The 19,510-nt window shown below is 35.2% G+C and overlaps 1 protein-coding gene across 1 annotated transcript in view; it reads right to left on the reverse strand.

Annotated features, from left to right (window-relative positions):
* The window catches only part of LOC126973742 (insulin receptor substrate 1), a gene marked incomplete at its 3' end in the record, with an annotated part of 44,890 nt that extends 27,726 nt beyond the window's left edge, over positions 1–17,164 (reverse strand). Inside the window, exons 1-2 of the mRNA XM_050821064.1 lie at positions 16,185–17,164; positions 4,313–4,496 (exon numbers count right to left, since the gene is read on the reverse strand). Coding sequence (XP_050677021.1) covers positions 4,313–4,496; positions 16,185–16,551 — 551 coding nt within the window. The remainder of the gene's footprint in view (positions 1–4,312; positions 4,497–16,184) is intronic.
* Between the last annotated feature and the right edge of the window lie 2,346 nt (positions 17,165–19,510).

Consider the following 19,510-nt stretch of genomic DNA (forward strand, 5'->3'; position numbering starts at 1 on the left):
ACTCTCTGGTGTCTAACTATTGATAGACGGTTTATAAAATACAGCCAGCTGACAGACATGGTAACGGTCACACTGAACTCAAAATTGCGACTTAAAACCTATCAAATTATCAATAGGTAGCACATATAAATAATAGTATTTTATTAATTCTAAAGGTAAAGGTTTGCATAAGATGTGTATTAAATTAAATTTTTAGTTATTTTATACTTTTCAGTTTTTGAAGTCGGTTTTATTATTAAACGTAGTTGTTTTTTTTTTTCAATTAAATGTTTGCAAGGCTTAGGGACTACGCGCACTTATTCAGCTCCATTCGCGTTTCGCTGAACGATTTTGGTCACACTTATACAGCTCTGCTTCTATCAGCCGCATACGGCGTCGTAAGAATGAGAATAATAACTTTAAATCACGTCTGCACTCTTTAATCTTTGCGTGCATAATGATTACGTCAAATCATTGCAGGAACAATACAGGTCGCAACTTGTCGACAAGGAGTCGCGAACCATCCCTGTAAAGAGCTGTTCCGCCGCATTCGACGTAGAACAGGAATGCTGTACGCGGCGGAACAGCGCCGAACGCTCTCTATAGCATTCGCATAATAAAAACACATTTATCCTCATTTTATGCTGGTTTGCCGCGAAAGCAGAATGGACGCGGAAAGCTGAATCGACGCGTACCCGTCTCCATACAAAATTGTTGTTTTTTTTTGTATGGACAAAAGCTGAAAAGAGCTGAATAAGTGCGCGTAGTCCCTTATTCGCCATGTCTGCTCCCCTCACGGCCCGCCCGCGCGAACCATAATTGCGATACAATTGTTATTCCAAACTTCTTTTCTAGTAGTATACATTGAAGTCTTTGGATACAATATATAGATTAACACCAGACACGACGTATTCAAAAACATAAGAAAGCAATTCCGCGGCGGATATCCTGCGCTTATCAATTGACGCCAGCAGACGCATTCAACAATACTTTCTCAATTAACAAGACTGAAACACGAAACACGGTCATAGATTAAAAATAACAATTCAATGTGCGCGACACTTGAAAAACTAATTACATGCTTATCGAGTCGACGTTAATAATTAACTGGAACAAAAAATGTCCTCCGTGAGTTACATTGATAGATTCATTCATTAAAAATTATATAAACTCGATTCGGCGAGCGCCCACAATCGTTACTTCTCATTATCGCTTATTTATTTATTACACTTTTCTGACGCCACATTATCAAAATATAACTTAAATACAAAAATACATAAAAATATCAAAAATATACACACACATAATACAAAGCGCACGCTAAAAGTTTTGGACTTTTAGCTAATCGGAACTATTTGAATTTCAAATGTTATATTTTTTAAACGATGCTTCTTAGTAATAAAAAAACAATTGGCGGGAAATCATTTGTCAATTGTTTTTAATCACACATCAAAGTTCTACGTAGGCAACGAAAATGGAGTTAAGTCGAAAGTAAGATTAGAGCGATGATTTTTTATGATTTTAAAAGTTCTCTATCATGCTTATATAAAATGCTTTTGGGAGAGAAGCACATTGCTTGAGCACTGTGAGGCGATGGTTTGCTAAATTTGAGAGAGGTCGGGTTTCTTTGCATGACGAATTTTATGAAGGGCGGCCTACAACTGCCGTCAACGAAAATAATGTGGCTACTGTTAAGCGGCTTATTGAAGAAAACCCGCGGATTACCTATGAGACAATTCGAGGACTATTGGGGATTGGTATGAGCCAAATTCGGAAAATTTTACACGAAAAATTTAAACCTTCGGGTTCCATCTGCATAATTCCACTTGAAGATCAAAAGAGTGTTAATGCCGAATGGTATTCTACCATTTGTTTACCCAGGGTGTTAAAAAAAAATCGCAAAAGGCGACCAAAAAGTCGCGTTCTGCTACATCATGACCATCATGACATCGCTTCATCACACACGGCGAACAAAACTAAGTCATTTTTAGCTTCCGAAAAAGTACAACTCGTCACCGATCCTGCATATAGCCCCGACCTAGCACCCTGTGATTTCTGTATTTTCCCCAAAATCAAAGATCTTATAAGAGGTTTCACTTCTAACCATTGCGAAGAGAAGTAGAAAACATACCTTCAGATCTGTAGTCCTCCTGTTTTAAAAAAATGGTTCGATCACATGAAAAAATGTTTAAAATCTAAAGGAGAGTATTTGAAAAGCAACAAACATAATATTTTGGTTAAAACATGTTGTTTTTTAAGTTACGCAGAACTTTTAGTGTGTGACCTACGTATAAAATCCAAATGAATCTGTTACCATGCGACTTACACCGGCACCTAGACTCTCGGAGGGCGAGGAACTGGAACCCAACGGAAGGTATACGTGCCGCTTTTATCCTCACTATTTGTACTAAACATAATAATATTTAATTCAAAATCAGGTAGATATGGCCTCATAAACATTTTTTTACACCTTGGTATTACCTCTTTATTATTAGTGTCTTGATATCCTGCATAAAATCGTGTGCCTTACATGTATTCAACACCCGGTTTGCCGAACCGAATAATGGTCGTTTTATCGAGCAGTAGGCCACAGATACGATCCCTGCTAAGTTATGATTCTATAAATGCATTAAGTTTAGGTATATTAGGTTTCATATAATTTTCGTCTCCAGTTTGTAAAATCAACCGCATTGTCCACAACTGAAGAAGTTTTGTAATCCTCTGTAATAGGTTGGGGATATTTTTTTCACGTGTAGAACCTCAGTAAGTCGAACTTGAAGAAAGACTCAAAAAAAAGTCCGAGTTTTCGACCTATGGAGGACTTCGACTTAGGCGAATTTTGTCAGAAAATGTTCGATTTGTACAAGTTGAGATTTATTCTAATTTATGAAATAGAGAGGTGAAATAAGTAAAAATCCTAGTTATAGGAGGTATTAACATTTTTAAAAAGGACATCAATCGACAACGACAAAGTAACTTCGCTAAAATAAATACAAATGAAATAAATAACAAAAAGCGGCCAAGTGCGAGTCGGACTCGCCCATGAAGGGTTCCGTAGCAGCAAGTAAAATAATATTATAAAACCAATTGTTCGAAGTAAATCCATCGAACAGCATTATATTACAAATATTGCTTAGTAGATAAAATTAATTATAATAAAACCATGTGTTGCCTTTAGTAAGGCAGTACGCGGGTGACCATTGATCGGGCCGGTCCTGGTTACCATTGACCATTACAGGACCGGCCCGAGTAACCATTTTAACCATTATTATTTATAACCAATGCATAGTAGAGATGCAGTACGCGAGTAACCATTGATCGGTCCGGTCCTAGTTACCATTAACCATTTGCCTATAACCATTACAGGACTGGTCCGAGTAACCATTTTAACCAATTAATAGTAGAGATCCGCGTACTCACGAGTAGAACCATTAATTATAGTTATTTACCAAGTGTCATAGATTAATTTAGTATCTTAAGTGAATAAATACTTTTACCATCAAACCAATATACATATATCTACCCCTAAGTGCACCCCTTTTCACCAATTTTCCGTGGAACTTTGCATGCCTTATGTACATCATATTTTTTTTAGTTTTATCATTCTCTTATTTTAGAAGTAACAAGGGGGGGGGACGACACAATTTACCACTTTGGAAGTGTCTTTCGCGAAAACTATTCAGTTTAAAAAAATTATATTAGAAACCTCAATATTAATTTTCAAGACTCATCCATAGATACCACGTATGGGTTCGATGAAAAAAACATTTTTGAGTTTCAGTTCTAACCCCCAAAAATTTTTTTTTCTATTTTTGTGTGAAAATCTTAATATGGTTTACAGAATACATCAACTTACCAAGTTTCAACAATATAGTTCTTATAGTTTCGGAAAAAAGTGGCTGTGACATACGGACGGACAGACAGACAGACATGACGAATCTATAAGGGTTCCGTTTTTTGCCATTTGGCTACGGAACCCTAATAAAGTACCCAAAATCACACACCTGATACCTGTAAAGCTATCCTAACTTGCAACGTAACTTGTAACGTAACACGTACATACGTGTTTACGTTAGTCATAGATTCGTTTATCATTTCATTGAATTGGTTTATTGTATCTGTTAGATTGATTTCTAAGAAATAATGATGTAAAATGTCGGCATATTCATAAGGTTGGTATCTTATTTTTCTTCGAGCTATAGAGTGTGCGTGCGTGGACCTAATAAGTGGGTATATCATTTAGCTACAGACATCTACGTAAGTCAGAGTTTTCCTCGTTGTTTGCCTAGTAATATCTAAAAATCCAGATATTGCACGGTAAACACAAACCAACCTTCGAATATTCTTCAAGGAGTACTCCACCCGCTCAGGGATGCCGAGGTCGCTGATCACGTTGTTGTGACTCTTGATCTTGACGAGGGTGAGCGTCTTGTCCGTGAGACACAGGTTGTACAGACCCTGGATGTTCTTCGAGGCGCCCAGTCCCTTCTTCTGAACGTTGACTTGCCACACGTGCTCTGCAAATATAAATACACAAATAATACTCACAATATTATTTTAACGATGCAAGGTCATAAAACTCATTTATTTATTTATATCTGTAATTTAAACACTATTCAGTCACCTAAGAAGCAAAAAAAAACTCAATATTCATTACTTTTTTTTTTATGAAAATAAGAGACGAGACGAGCAGGACGTACAGCTGATGGTAATTGATACGCCTTGCCCATTACAATGCAGTGCCGCTCATGATTCTTATAAAACCCAAAAATTCTGAGCGGCACTACAATTGCGCTCGTCTCCTTAACACATAAGATGTTAAGTATCATTTGCCCAGTAATTTCATTAGCTACAGCGCCCTTCAAATCGAAACTCAGTTTTGTTTACACATTACTACTTCACGGCAGAAATAGGCGCCGTTGTGGTACTTACAATCTAACCGGCATCCTGTGCAAAGGAGCCTCCCAATTCTTCTGTCATAGTACATTCCAGCGTATTGGTGTTTCTAAATTATTGTAACTTGCTTAATTGATTGTGGCCGACTTATAAGACCAACACAGGCGCTTATCACCACTAGTGTCGTTGATAATAATAAAGAGTAAAGGCGAGCACCGGGGTTTCCCGGTTAAAAAATACCAATTCCTACGAGTCGCTTATTTTTATCCGTTTCCGCTATTATTCTACAAAAACAATTTCACTATTTATTTAGAACATAGTTTCTCAGCCTTATTTTGCTCACCGCCCACTTTGAGAATATGTTTTTTTCTAGAGTATTTTCGTGTATTTTTTTGGTTTTTTAGACTATATTTTTAAATCTACCCACGCCCCATCTGCGCCATCTCAATGAAAATTTTCTCTGGGTCTTCTACTGCCCCTCCGAAAGTCTCAAACGCCCACAAGGGGACGTTATCGCCCACGTTGATAACCTACATATGATTTAGAAGAAGGCATGAGCAATAAGGCAGTGTCTACACTACTCTCTCTAATTTAATAAACAAGCACTACGTAGCTACCTACGTAGATATATATAGTTTAACTAGCTGACCCAGCACACGTTGTATTGCCATAATATATAAAGTAATAAAAGAAATTCAATAATTAACATTTTTGGAGCACAAAAAATAGTTGACGACCGATTGTCAGACCTACCAAATATATTGTACAGCTGACCCGGAAAACGTTGTTTTGCCATATAAAGTATAATTCACGCGATAGTTTTATAAGTAATAAAATATTGCCTATATTATAGCCTGTACATCATTTTGTTCTATTGTAGTTTTTGCAGCGCACGCAAAAATAGGTTTTCGATTTTACACCTCGTGTTACATAATAGCAATTTTATTACGGATCCCTAATTTTGAAAAAAAAAAACATAGCCTATAGCCTTCCTCGATAAATGGACTACCCAAAACTGAGAGAATCATTGAAATCGGACCAGTAGTACCAGAGATTAGCGCGTTCAAACAAACAAACAAACAAATAAACAAACACTGCAGCTTTATAATATTAATATATTATATTATTAGTATAGATAAAATTTATAGTAGGTACTACAATAATTATAATATTCGATTGCCATCTTGCGGATCTGTGGATGGAACAGAATAATATAAAAATCGCGATAAATAAATAGGTGTTGATCGTAGACGGGTGAAAATTTTTTGTTGTTTATATTTTTTACTGGTGAATCATAATAAAATAAAAAATAAAAAAATTGTCAGATAAAATTAAAAAAAATATATAGGGGTGGTACCCTTATTATTTAGGAGTATGAAAAATAGATGTCGGCCGATTCACAGACTAACTGAACATACATATAAAATTTCATAAAATAAAAACCGGTCAAGCCGTTTCGGAGGAGTTTGCTTACAAACACCGGGACACTGAAAAGATACAAATAGATATACTGAAAAACAATTTCGGCCACATTCTTGGGATTGTTTTGGCTATGCAAGGAGCATGAACAGCGGTGATCACTTAATAACATTATGTAACCCACAAGCTTGTTTAACCTGCTATCCAATGAGAAAATAAATATGGACTAGAATATAGACTCTCTGTATGTTAAAGCGGAGAAGTATTCTATTGCCTGTTCAAATTAATAAAATGAAATATCGTCACTTAATTAGCACTAATAGAAGGTCATTCACTGTTATCGATGCATTGTAAACAACACTGCAAGTTTGGTGAACGAGGCTTGAACAATATTGATCAGAATGTAAGTATATTTATCAACGGGCCTTCCCCGATTTCGTGGTAGCAATTAATTATGCAAAATATGTCCCTACATTATTTATGAACGCACGTCTAAATGTTAACAGTTTACGCGTAAAATGTTAATTAATTCTCGGGTATTCAGTCCTTCATGCTACTGTGGAATTGTCCTGAATAAACATTATTTATTAAGATTTATTATATAGAGCAAACGATTGCAAGACGGTCATAATTCACTCATGATAAATACTAATTAAGTTATACGTAGGTATATTGTTTACACTTTACAGCGTCACCATTTCATTTGTTTTATTTATGGAACAGGAGGACCAGGAGGAACAAACGAGCGTATGGATTACCTGATCTTAGGTAAGTGATCACTGCCTCCCACATTCCCTCGCAACACCAGAGGGAGCACAGGAGCGCTTTTTTTAAGGTAGCCCTGTCCTGGAAACACCGCACAAGGAAGATTATTCCGCAGTTTGGTTGTACGTGAAAGAAAATTCCTTGAAAACCGCACTGTGGAGGAACACTAGACACCCAGATAATGCGGATTATATCCTTATTTATGGCGAAGGTGGAATTCGGCGGCGAAGATCAGTTAAACAGTTCTTCGGAACACTCCCTGTGTGCACTCGGTCAAAGGGTTCGAGCTGATACTTGGGTGTGCCAGACCAGAGATGACAGTATATCTCCACATCTGGCCGGAACTGCGCTTTGTAGAGCGCTAGAATGTGGGCCGGCTTGAAGTATTGCCGTGCTCTTTCTATGACAACCAGCATCTTCCATGCCAATTTAGCTTTGCCTTCCAGATGACCGCGGAATTGGCAATTGCTCGAGATCCAGTATTCCAATACTAGGCGAGGCATTGAGGAATGTGTTGTCGAAGAGCGGTGATAAGAGAAGTGGGTTTTTTTAGGAACTTTGTTGAACTGAACAATGTCCATTTGTTCGTTTCAAGAGAGGACGTTTTGTCCGTCATATAAAGTCATGGCACGTACATATTTGATATTGGAAAAACATTTATCTAAATTATGAAAATGTTGTTCTTTGAGGCTGAATCACGCAAACCTACTGACCATTTAGGTTTGGGACTTTAAACATTCGATTTGGTAGCCATTAGGCTGCTATTGTTTGGATTAGGGCAAACGGGCACTAATAGGGGTAGGTAAATTATACAACTGGAGCTCATTGGATTTTTAAAAATAATTTTAAAGACAAGAAAAATTGTAGCGAGTGCCCGTTTGCACTAAACTTCTTAAAGACTATCCATGTGAGGTTTAAATTGACATTTTTGTATGGATATGACGCTTATAAGCTTCGCCTTAGAAACAGTGGCGTTTGGCTTAAGTGCAATCGAGTATGATGACTTTCTGGTTCTAGGGATTTTTTATTTCCAAATTACATAGAGTGGGGTTTATTACTTTTTAAATTACCGGTTTTTTTTTAGTTTTAATATTGAGTGGGTTTGAGTTTTAGTCAGTTAAATTGGTACCGCCTTCACCGCGTGATCTCAGCTTATGTTGTGTTCTGATTCAAAATTTACACCCGGTGTCACTTTCACAGTTCATACGAATCTAACGATACCTTTGAAGCTAAAATACATCGATTCATGCCGTTCAGGCTGCAGAGCGTGACAAAGATTTGAATTTAACGCCAAAAATCGCCATTTTTTTTTTATATTCCCAGTGTCACTCTCACACTAAATACGAATCCAACGACACCTCTTAAGCTAAAATCTATCGAACCGTTCAGGCCAAGGCCAACAATGATACATACATACGTTTATACATCTCGAAAAACATAACACCCTAGGCGCAGTCGGGTAAAAAGTTATATTTTTCAATTTTTTTAAATTCAATTACAAACAAAATTAGAACCATTTCACTTTTTTTTCATAGTTAATATTAAATCTCAAAGAATTACAGTGACTCTCTTGTCGGTCATTTTCTAGAGACTTCAAAAGCCCAGTACCAGTCGAATGTTCGTATATCGTACTATCGATACATTTTATATCAACACATGCTTTATCGAATACTATAAAAAAAAAGCCTTTTAATACTGTTAAAGTCAGAATTCGCCGAGATTCTATAGTAAAAGAAAATTATCGCGAGAAATGAAGATTCCCACTAGGATACAGGAAAAGTACTATGTACATGAAGCATGGTGCTTATCATCGATATACAGGAAATGCTCTAAATCAATGCCTACATTTAAACATAATGGCTCTATCAAAATGCTTATCCTTTTCACTGAAGAAAAAACTAGAAAAATGACAAAAGTGTAACATAGCTCTACATAAGCTCTCCAAGAGGTCGGAAAATTGCAACGTGGTCATTATTCTGCGTATGTCATGGTTTGGTGTGGTACTGGCCCAACTCTAGCCCTTCAGTTCAACTGCCTTTGCAGTCAGGCAAATCCGCAAATCAAAAAAAATAATCTTGCAGACACTATTATAGCGCGTCTGTTTATTAATTTCCACAGTATAAATGCCATGGTATAAGATCATAAGACATCATGCTTCTGTCCGGTCAGATCTTTATTTTACAAAAGAGATTGATACGTTGAGTTACAACACTGATAATATAAAATTAGTAATATTATCCATATTAGGGAAGGTAACACTACACTAAATAACAATTAGAGGGATCATGAAATATGTCTAGAGTTAATTCTGTAAACAAGCGTCAGGTTCTCAAATTGGTAACAATAGGCGATCTTTGGGTGGTATTTGTAAGGGATTGGACGTTGAAGATGTTTTAAACAGAAACATGGCCACAGTAGTTTACGCCGATGCCTTGTCATTTTAATTGTTTGAAGCCTTTACAAATTTACAGATTACAAAAGCTTAGAATCTCATGAAACATGGCTGGCGTGGATGGCTTCAATTTGTTGTATTTGTGGACTATAAATTAGGTTCCGTGTTTTTTTTAGGTGGAGGAAGGAAGACAAACGAGCGTACGGGTCACCTGGTGTTAAGTAATTACCGCCGACCAAATTCTCTTGTAACGCCAGAGGACTCACATTAGCGTTGCCGGCCTTTAAGGAAGGGGTACGCCCTTTTTTTTAGTGTACCCATGTCGTATCGTCCCGGAAACACCGCACAAGGAAACTCATTCCACAACTTTGTAGTACTTGGAAGAAAGCTCAGATTTTGGGGATGATATGCTAATTTGTGGCGTGTCATTCGAACGTAGCAGGAATCTACTGAAACATTTATAATAATAATAATAAACTTTATTGTCAACATAATAACACTGCTAAAATAGGTCAGTTTATAATATAATAACTTTAACAAACAAGTAATTTTAACATAAAATATTAGATTAAAATTATAAGTTAACAAAATTATGAACTTAAACTATAAAAACCACTAAAAAATAATTAAAACAGACCTAGTAAAATTATTTATTTAATCGATCATACGTATTCTAGATGACTTCGTACCAATGAATTGTACAAAAGAACAATAGTTTTAGTTGACTTGAATCCTTTTATTTCGTTTTACAAAACCTATCATTTGAGCACCTCTATAATTTATTTTTTTGAAGTTTAATATAAGCTTGGAATCATTTACCACACCAAGATACGCATATCGAATACTCTCTGTAACTTATTAAATTCGTAAGAAGTGGGAATTGACCGTGATTTATTTTTTGTGTAATTGTGAATTGTGAGAATTATCATCGTATAGTTGTTTAATTGTTTTATAAACCTGCACATCATGAGCAAATAATAAAATAATACTGTCTCGTATACAAGCGGCTATATCATTATAATGAAAACTAAAATCAATACGGAGCCTTGCAGAACTCCTGATTTAGCTTTTTTTTTATAGGATAATAAGGGACGAGACGAGCAGGACGTTCAGCTAAAGGTAATTGATATGGCCTGCCGATTACAATGCAGTGCCGCTCAGGATTCCTGAACAGTCCAAAAATTCTGAGCGGCACTACAATAATTGCGCTCGTCACCTTGAGACATAAGATGTCAAGTCTCATTTGCCCCGTAATTTCAGTAGCTACGGCGCCCTTCAGACCGAAACACAGTAATGCTTACACATTGCTGCTTCACGTTGTAGTACCCATCTACCACTCAATCTAGCCGGCATCCGGTGCCAAGGAGCCTTCCACTGGTAGCTGAAAATATGTTAGATTTATTCTCATTCACTACTACTCCTGTTTGGGGCCTATCAGTTAAATAAGAACAAAACCACTTCCACATTGCTTCTATAACCCAACAAAGAATCATTTTCGACATTATAAATTTCAAAAGAGGGTTCATATGCTGTGAGAACTGTTTGTACAAAACATTCAAACAGTGGTATGTAAGGTGTTGCAAACTTGTGATATTTGTTTATTTTTTTTTATTTCAAATTAACCTAGTCGTAGAAAAATTATTGTATGCCACACGTTGTATAACTAGGTCAAAAAAACGCTCGTAGCGGCATGTTCTATGTTCGACTGCGGCTCATATCGCAACTCACGCCACTTGTGTTTTTTTGACCCTCATTATGGAACTGTTGCATAAAATACTATAGTGAGCCACACCGGACATTACTTATATTTTAAATGTCACTTGGGTACATATTTTTTAACTGTTGTGTCAATAGAAATAAAATATTAACAAATTATAAACTAAAACCTTCTTCGAGAACCACGCTATCATCCTATCCATTGGTGTAAAGAGCATGAAAATCAGTGCAATAGTTTTTGAGTTTATCGTGAACAGACAGACAAACAGACGCGGCAGAGACTTTGTTTTATAATATATAGTGTAACAATTAATAACATTATAAATCGACCCGTATTTATTTTTCACAAACAATTAAATCTGATCTGAGTCATCGTTTCTTCTTTGGTATTGAAAACAAACTAAACATTGAGTAATTCTCAAAAACTATACATAGCAAATTTTATTGAACTTTTAATATTAGGCGTGATGGCTTTTAACTAAGAAATTCAGTTTTCTCATATCCTTGTGTAGGAAATAATAATTATTTACGTGTAATTTATCAATAAAATAACTCCGACCGAAGCTTCTGTTTTTAAACGCGATTCAGTTTTTTTACACCCTTTTTAATTAGTAAATTCTATGTCAAACTTCATAAGGTTACATTAAACAAGTTTATATTGTCCAAAGCGCTAAGGTGAGATTACAAATAATTTTATATGGTGGTGAAGTATTCTTAAATTTTCCCCCCAATTTTCTTAATTTTTTCATTCATAAGAAAGCCTTCTCCTGACAATAACAAACACAACAAAAAAAGAATTAGCGGAATCAGTCCAGCCGTTCATGCGTGATGGCGTGACTAAGCGAAATAGGGATCAATTTTTTATGTACATACAGATTTAAAAAAAACCTTGATGAGATAGATTCTTAATGGATTAGTAGGTACAGGTATAGTGACATCAAAAAGTTATAGACGGCCCTGTGAGTGAGATTTTACAATGACCTTCCAAAACACATTGCGGAATTGGTTTTATATAGATGTAAAAGTCATATTAAAGCGAATATTACTCAGAAAAGCATATTATACTGTAAATGAGCACACCCGCGATATTTTTGATTTGCTTCTTGATAATATAATTTAGCATGTTCGGCATGATCAGAAATATCATTCACACACACGACCTTTATAGCTTGTAGAATCATAAAACTACATAAACTAATTCTGAAGATGAAGTTGATACCCGCTCCTTAGTCTTGGAACGTATTTTCTAAGGAATTTTCAAAAGAATTAACCTGTCGGCCGCGTTTAATATTTGATTTAATTGCATTGGAAAGAGAGTGCTGCCTGAAGCCAATCTCTATTAAAATTGTTCAAATTTTCTTATTTAAATCAACTGAATTTTTTATATCTTCAGCATGACTAAGCGTTCGTTTAACCAGCTTTTATAAAATGCATACCTATATATATATTTTTGCACAAAGTTCATTCAGAACTATGCAATCTATTTAAAAGTTCTTGTTGTAATAAATAATGTATTATAAAACATAAATTCTTAGTCTTGCAAGTCGCATTAGTTGTGAGATCCATTTATTCAGTCCCTACATAAGGGTCCTTCTGTCTTAAGTTATTACGTAATTAACTAACCTGACAACATCTTACAGTGACCATATTAATATTGAGTCTTTTATGTTTTAAATAAACTTGCTCTGTGCATTTGATCTGTTTAATCTTGTGCCAATGAAGCCCTATCATACGACACCACATATAACACGGTTATTACAATATTTAGACCGCCGTTCCTTGCATTTCCCTGTTTTTTATTATTTAATTATATGTACCTATATAGTTTTCAGACTATTCTCTATAGCTGTATCATAATACGGTATTACTTCCAGATTTCATTCTTAAGTTATACGCTAACAGAAAATACTCTATAAATTTTAATTTGAGGGTGCCGTTATATATATTTTTTGCGGCATAAACCGTCGTATCTTTTTTTTTTTAGAAGTTTGATGTTTTCACTACTTTAAGAGACTGTAGACTTAAGTACCTATATCGTTTTATTTCAAACCGATACCTTTATAGTTCTCCAGAGGTCTTGACAGACAGACGAACATTTGAACATAAATATACCTTATTATTGCCATCAAACAATAGTCAAGAAAGCTCTAAATAATGTCTGATCGACGACAAGTAATTGTTGGGTCCCAAAAATATGTGAAATTAACATTAAACCAACTAGTGAACAAGGGCCTATTCGGTTCTGGCACTCACCAGCCGTTGCCTCGGTACGCTACGCTCGGCTCGTGCGGTGTGATTAACAACAGTCGAAATTTGTTTTTAGGACACTATCACAATATTTTTTCAATTAACAATACGAGCGGGAAGCTCCTCTGCCGGCTAAATTATGGGTACCACAGCGGCGCCTATTTCTGCCGTGAAGCAATAATATGTAAACATTACTGTGTTTCGATCTGAAGGGCGCCACAGCTAGAGAAATTACTGGTCAAATGAGACTTAACATCTTATGTCTCAAGGTGACTAGCGCAACTGTAGTGACGCTCAGAATTTTTGCGTTTTTCAATAATCCTGAGTGGGAGTGCATTGTAATGGGCATGCCGTATCAATTACCATCAGCTGAACGTCCTGCTCGTCTCGTCCCTTATTTTCATAAAAAAGAGCACTCCTTGATCGTGTCAATGATGTAAACAAATACACGTGAATCCGATGCACCGAATAGAGCTCGCTCATTGGTGCAAATGGCCTGTGGCGCCCCTCTCGTTCCCAGCGAGCGTCAGGTACACCTCCGCGCTTGTGTTAATAATTTTCACGAAAAAAGGAAATGATCTATAATTTGTATTTTAGTTGTTGAATAAAAACTTTAATTGCTCATTTTGAGATTCTAATTTGATTTTATTATCAGACAGATGTTGAATCTCTAAAATATAAAAAAAACCTCACTTACAACATTAGTCGCTGAGTTATGAATTCTTAGAAAGTAATAAATATATATTATTCGTAAATTGACGCTGTTTTTTTTATATTATATTAATATAATTGAAGCTGTTCTATTAACTTGTTGACCACATGATGCAGGTGCTAATGAAAACTTTTGTTGTTGCACTCATCATTTCCCGCATTAAAGTACATCTATATAATATATATATGTACAAAAAAAAAATATTATATATACTTCTTATAATACCATATTTTTGTCTATATATTATTAATCTAGACCAGTCGAATTAGTTATTTCTTTTGTGGGGCATTGTATATGCTTTTACAAGATCCCAGAAAATATTCAAAACAAATGTATTACGATTTCAAAACAATCGCTAAAAAATGTTTGTGTGGTTACTATAACATAAATGACTTTCTCAATAATACCACTATTAATTAACAAATTTTATTCTACAATTTTACATTGTAACAATGTTTTTATATAAAAAAAAGAAGGGATCCTGCTGAGTGAGTTGCGCTCATTCTTCTCAGGTCTGAGGCATACCTTTATGAATGGGTGATAGATTTGACTTTCAATAAGTGATGTCACATCCTATTTTGAATAAAAATATTAAACTTAAATAAAATAAGTTACCAATAATATCATTCCATGTTTAATGCATAAATAATCTTTGACCTATTCACTTACAATTAATCAAGTGATGTTGTTTACATTCTACATTCTTGCAAAACAATCTATTTTTGCAATGCATCATTCTATTATTGGTCTGTTGTTGTGGAACTTTTAATGCCACCACATAGTGTACACTAAAAAGCATGTTTTAAAGTTTTACTAATTAAAATACCCAAATTAGGGTAGATGCTAGTTTATTGTATGTGGGTGGGTTAACTTGTCTCCTGTATTGTGGACTTAGTTCGTTTAGCAGACAATACAAACAAATTCAAAATTCATTAGTATTGATTTGCAAAAAATATTTGAGAAAAGTGAGGGCTAATTGATGATCATTTGGTTAAAATTGTTTTAAATCAAAGCTGGGTAGTGCCATTATCACCAGTGATTCAATTTATTGCATGAAAAATCTGCTAACTGCTGTCCCCAGATCAACTTCCATTTATGTAAATTGTATAATATAATACTGATAATTATTGTTCAATTTATATTTTATCACTATTTGAATTGATAAAAGAATACAAGTTTGCAAGATTGCTTTACACATAATGTACATATTAAAATATATATATATTTAAAGATCCACCACAGATAATATGCCAAACTCACATAATTATGTCAATGACATGCCATTATTATTATTATGCAATTTTGGATGAAACTTGTCGAAAATAATCTTAAGTTTATTAAGTAAGTCAAAAAGATAAAGCAACATCAATAGTGTTCTCCGATTAAATTAACTGACACATTATGTTGTTGTTGGTAATTAACCAAACAAGACTTAACATATAGAAAAAGGGGAAGTTTCATACTTTCTACACCCCAATCCAATGATGAACATTTAGAGAATAGCAAAAGTACCTATCATCTATCACTGGAATGTCATTAATTATTGTTTTACACCCACCATTGGCCACACTTGTTATCATTGTAAGGTCAGTGACATAGCAAGGTGCTTTTGTTTTTATGTTTGGATCATGACACAGCCATAAACTTGGAGCCCTATTTAATAAACAACTGAGTTTCATTTCTGTTGATCCTGCATGTTGTGCCATTGTTTATCAAAGAAACATTCAAGTAATTATTTATAATATATTATGATTGGTTCAAAGATTTTTTATACTTTCTTAGACTTCATCAGTTACAAAATGCAAAATATAAATGTTTTATGCATTTGTATACATTTTATTTAAATCATCAAATAAGTATAAAAAAATTAAGGAAGGTAGAACTGATCATAAACAATAGTATATTAGATGTTTCTTATAAGAATTCCTATAGGAGAGATTACAAGTTAGATTAAGTAGTTATTTGTGACAGTCATTTATATATTTTACTTAACATTTTGCTTGAGATAAATAAACAGAAAAATGAAAGGTAAGTTTTCAATAAATAAGTATCACTTACGTATAGGGTGTAGTAGATCCTCAGTGGCATCTTCATTTCGGAACAACTTGAGGATGGCTGCCAGCCAGGCATGCAGGTCTGCCTCATTCTCCGCCACGATGCACAGCTGCTCCTCCCTGGTGAAGAGCGCGATCACATGCTTCTGCTTCAAGTCCAGTCTCCGCATTATGTTGTAGCAGCTCTTGAGCGGCAGCACGCGGCGCGGTGCCGCTCCACTCCGGAACTTCTTCTCCGACTCGTAGTACTCCAGCCGCGCCGAGCTCTCCGAACTCTCCGCGCGCAATACGAAATACTTCTTCTTCATAGTCTTCAACTTCCGAAGGTGGCCCTGGCGCACTATGGCACCACCTTCCGATATCGCAGCCATGTCAGTGCCTCTGCATCAGCGCCGTCGAATAACCTTGAAGTTGTTTACGAACACTTATGAAAGTCACTCGTCTCGCGCTCGCCGCGACTAAAAATACGTACTATCTCTTTTAAATAGCGCGTAAATAGTAAAGTGGTCGACAAATCGAACGGTGGAGCTAATCAGTCCTCGGTATAGTCCAACTGGCGCCATATGACTACTTAAGCTCGCGATCACCAAATAAGATAATGATAAAGTATTCCTAGCAATGCGGTGCATATATCAAAATACAAACAACAAACACTTTTCAATCCATAATTTGCTACGCTCGCTGTTACACTCGACCATTCACAGAATGCTCAAGTTTAGAAAGAGATAAAATCATTCATAGTAAACGTAATTCGTACGCCCTTTCGTAGGTAGGTACGCAGGGCATGGAAGTCACGCCGTAATCATGCCTTGAAACGACAACAAAACAATTCGAAAAATCACCAATTTCCACATAAACACAAAACTATTCGAACTTAGCAAATAACAGAATCAAATTACACAGTACTGAATTTGTGTTTTGCAGTTTATTTGCAAAGCTCTCGTAATTGCGCGTCGTTTTTTATTGGTTCCTCCTCCTCGTGAGTTTACTCGCTATTGCGTGTCATTTATATTTCGATTCGTCCAACGAGAAAAATATTGCCGTATAAATCGGATACTTACATCAGTTGTTTTCAAAATTAAGCTGGATACACATTACACATTTTAAAATGTCACAGCAGCGATATTTTTTTTAATTCCGTGCGAGCGCTGAGTTTTTGATTGTTTTTGGATTTATACCCAATGTTCGGTAAGTTGCTTTTGTTATAACACAATTTTATTATATAAAACATCATATTATAAAATGTAACAGTATGGATATATAGTATTTGTTCATATAAATTAGACTTGAAATAGGGTCCATTCAAATCGAATAACGACTTTGAAGCGACGTTTCCTTTGTCTGTTTTCTTCTGTTCATTTAGTTTGGAACATGTTGAAATATGTTAACTTTGTTTGGAAAATTATCGTACAATGTAGTTCTGTAGTAATTTTTACCAAATTATATTTTATATTGTACTCAAGCAATCTCGCAGTTCTCGCACTTCTTCACTCACACGGTTTCTGTCGGCCCAACTCAAGTACTGTTCAACAATTTTATTTATAACTTTTTGTTCTATGATGTACATGTTTTATACATTACTGAGAAGCTTATATCAGTTTTGAACAGAGAACTAAGATAATCTTGACATAATATAAAAAATAAAAAATTTCGATTTTATGTCATGAAATTCGTACCTTACTCAATATTTTGCTTGATATTATTATATTAGTATATGGTTTGATAAATTAACCAAATTATTATTAGTATTTTCTTTGATTAACGTGAGTGTTACACATTTAAATAAAACACAATAAAGGATGAAAACGCGTGTAATTGTAACTGTTTTTACATTGGATTAAAACAAGATTTGGAAAGGTCATGAAATCGGGTTAACCAAAATAAAAATGTAATTTTTACGCAAAAATCTAATGTAAAAACAGTTACAATTACACGCGTTTTAATCCTTTAACAGTGTTTTATTTAAAAGCATTATTATTCCATAATATTAATAGATTGTTTCACTGGCTTTCAGATAAATTCACTGTAACTATAAGCATTATTTTGGTACACGAAAAATATTACGCACAGATACGCGCTCGCGCGCGCTTATTAATCGCTCGGTAAAGAAGCGACTTTCAACAATTAGAGAGCCTATAACACAAAAGGTTAATCAAGAAATTCAAAGTAACTCATATCTAATAAAGGTGCCAGATAGAAGCATTTTGACCGCGTGCAACGTAGAGCTGCTCTCTCAGAGGTCCATTATTCAGTCAGCAGCCCGATCACTTGGCATTGCGTAGAGTCATTACCGCATTGTAGGTGACTCTTCTATCGCTATGTATATGAGTTAGATTCATTGCACGGTGTTTCCAGGACAATGTTACATGGGTACCTTAAACAAAACTCCTACACCTTCCTTCAAGTGTTGCAATACAGATTCGGCGATTACTTAGATAGATTAGATATTAGATGACCCGTTCGCACGATTGTTCTCCTCTTCCACAAAATGTAACAATTAAATGTGACTATATTAGTTACTGACATGCAAAGCTAGGAAGTGCCTTTTAACGTATAAACAATTACAAGGTGATTTTGCTATTCAATTAAAATATTTTTATGCAAAATAGGATATAACATCCTTTCTTAAACGTTAAAACACATAAAAAAAGGTATGCCTCTGAGCTGAGTTGTCCATCTCCAGTTGGATTGATTCTTTGACATAGCGCATAGTGTCATTCTGGATATTCTACCATATATATTATGGCTCCGCTTGACACTGAGAGAAGTTGGTATTGACTTATCTCACTGTACTGAACCTAGGTTCACTACTGGACGTTAGAGTGAAATACGGAATCCCACCCGCACCACCTTGAAGTCTGGTATTACAGGAAAATTTTTCATCACCCACTTTTAGGAACTATGTAGACTAGATTTTGACGTTCAATAAGTGTTTAGAAATCCTATTTTGAATAAAAATATTTGAATTTGAATTTGAATATGTGCTGGTTGCTGTATTACCGAACTGAAACGACTTAAGGCCATATTAAGATTAAGTTTAGAGTACATTTCCATCTCAAAGGCTGGAAATTCATCTCTTGATCTCTCTGTATTGCTTTTATTCATTGGTGGCTGGTTACACTCTTGTCCGTTTGCCCCCTCTAATCTTTAAGATAAGACAGGCCTGATTTATTATCATCAAAACGGTTTACTTTCTCTTTTTAATTTGTTACCCTAGAAATAACAAGAATTTGCTTTATATAGCCGAGCGTAATGACTCAGTCTCATTCAATAGCCATAAAATAAAGTGGAAACCATTTATGGAAATTTTATTTCAATGAAAATTTTCGC

This window comes from Leptidea sinapis, chromosome 30 (genome assembly GCF_905404315.1).
Source record: "Leptidea sinapis chromosome 30, ilLepSina1.1, whole genome shotgun sequence".
NCBI lineage: Eukaryota > Metazoa > Arthropoda > Insecta > Lepidoptera > Pieridae > Leptidea > Leptidea sinapis.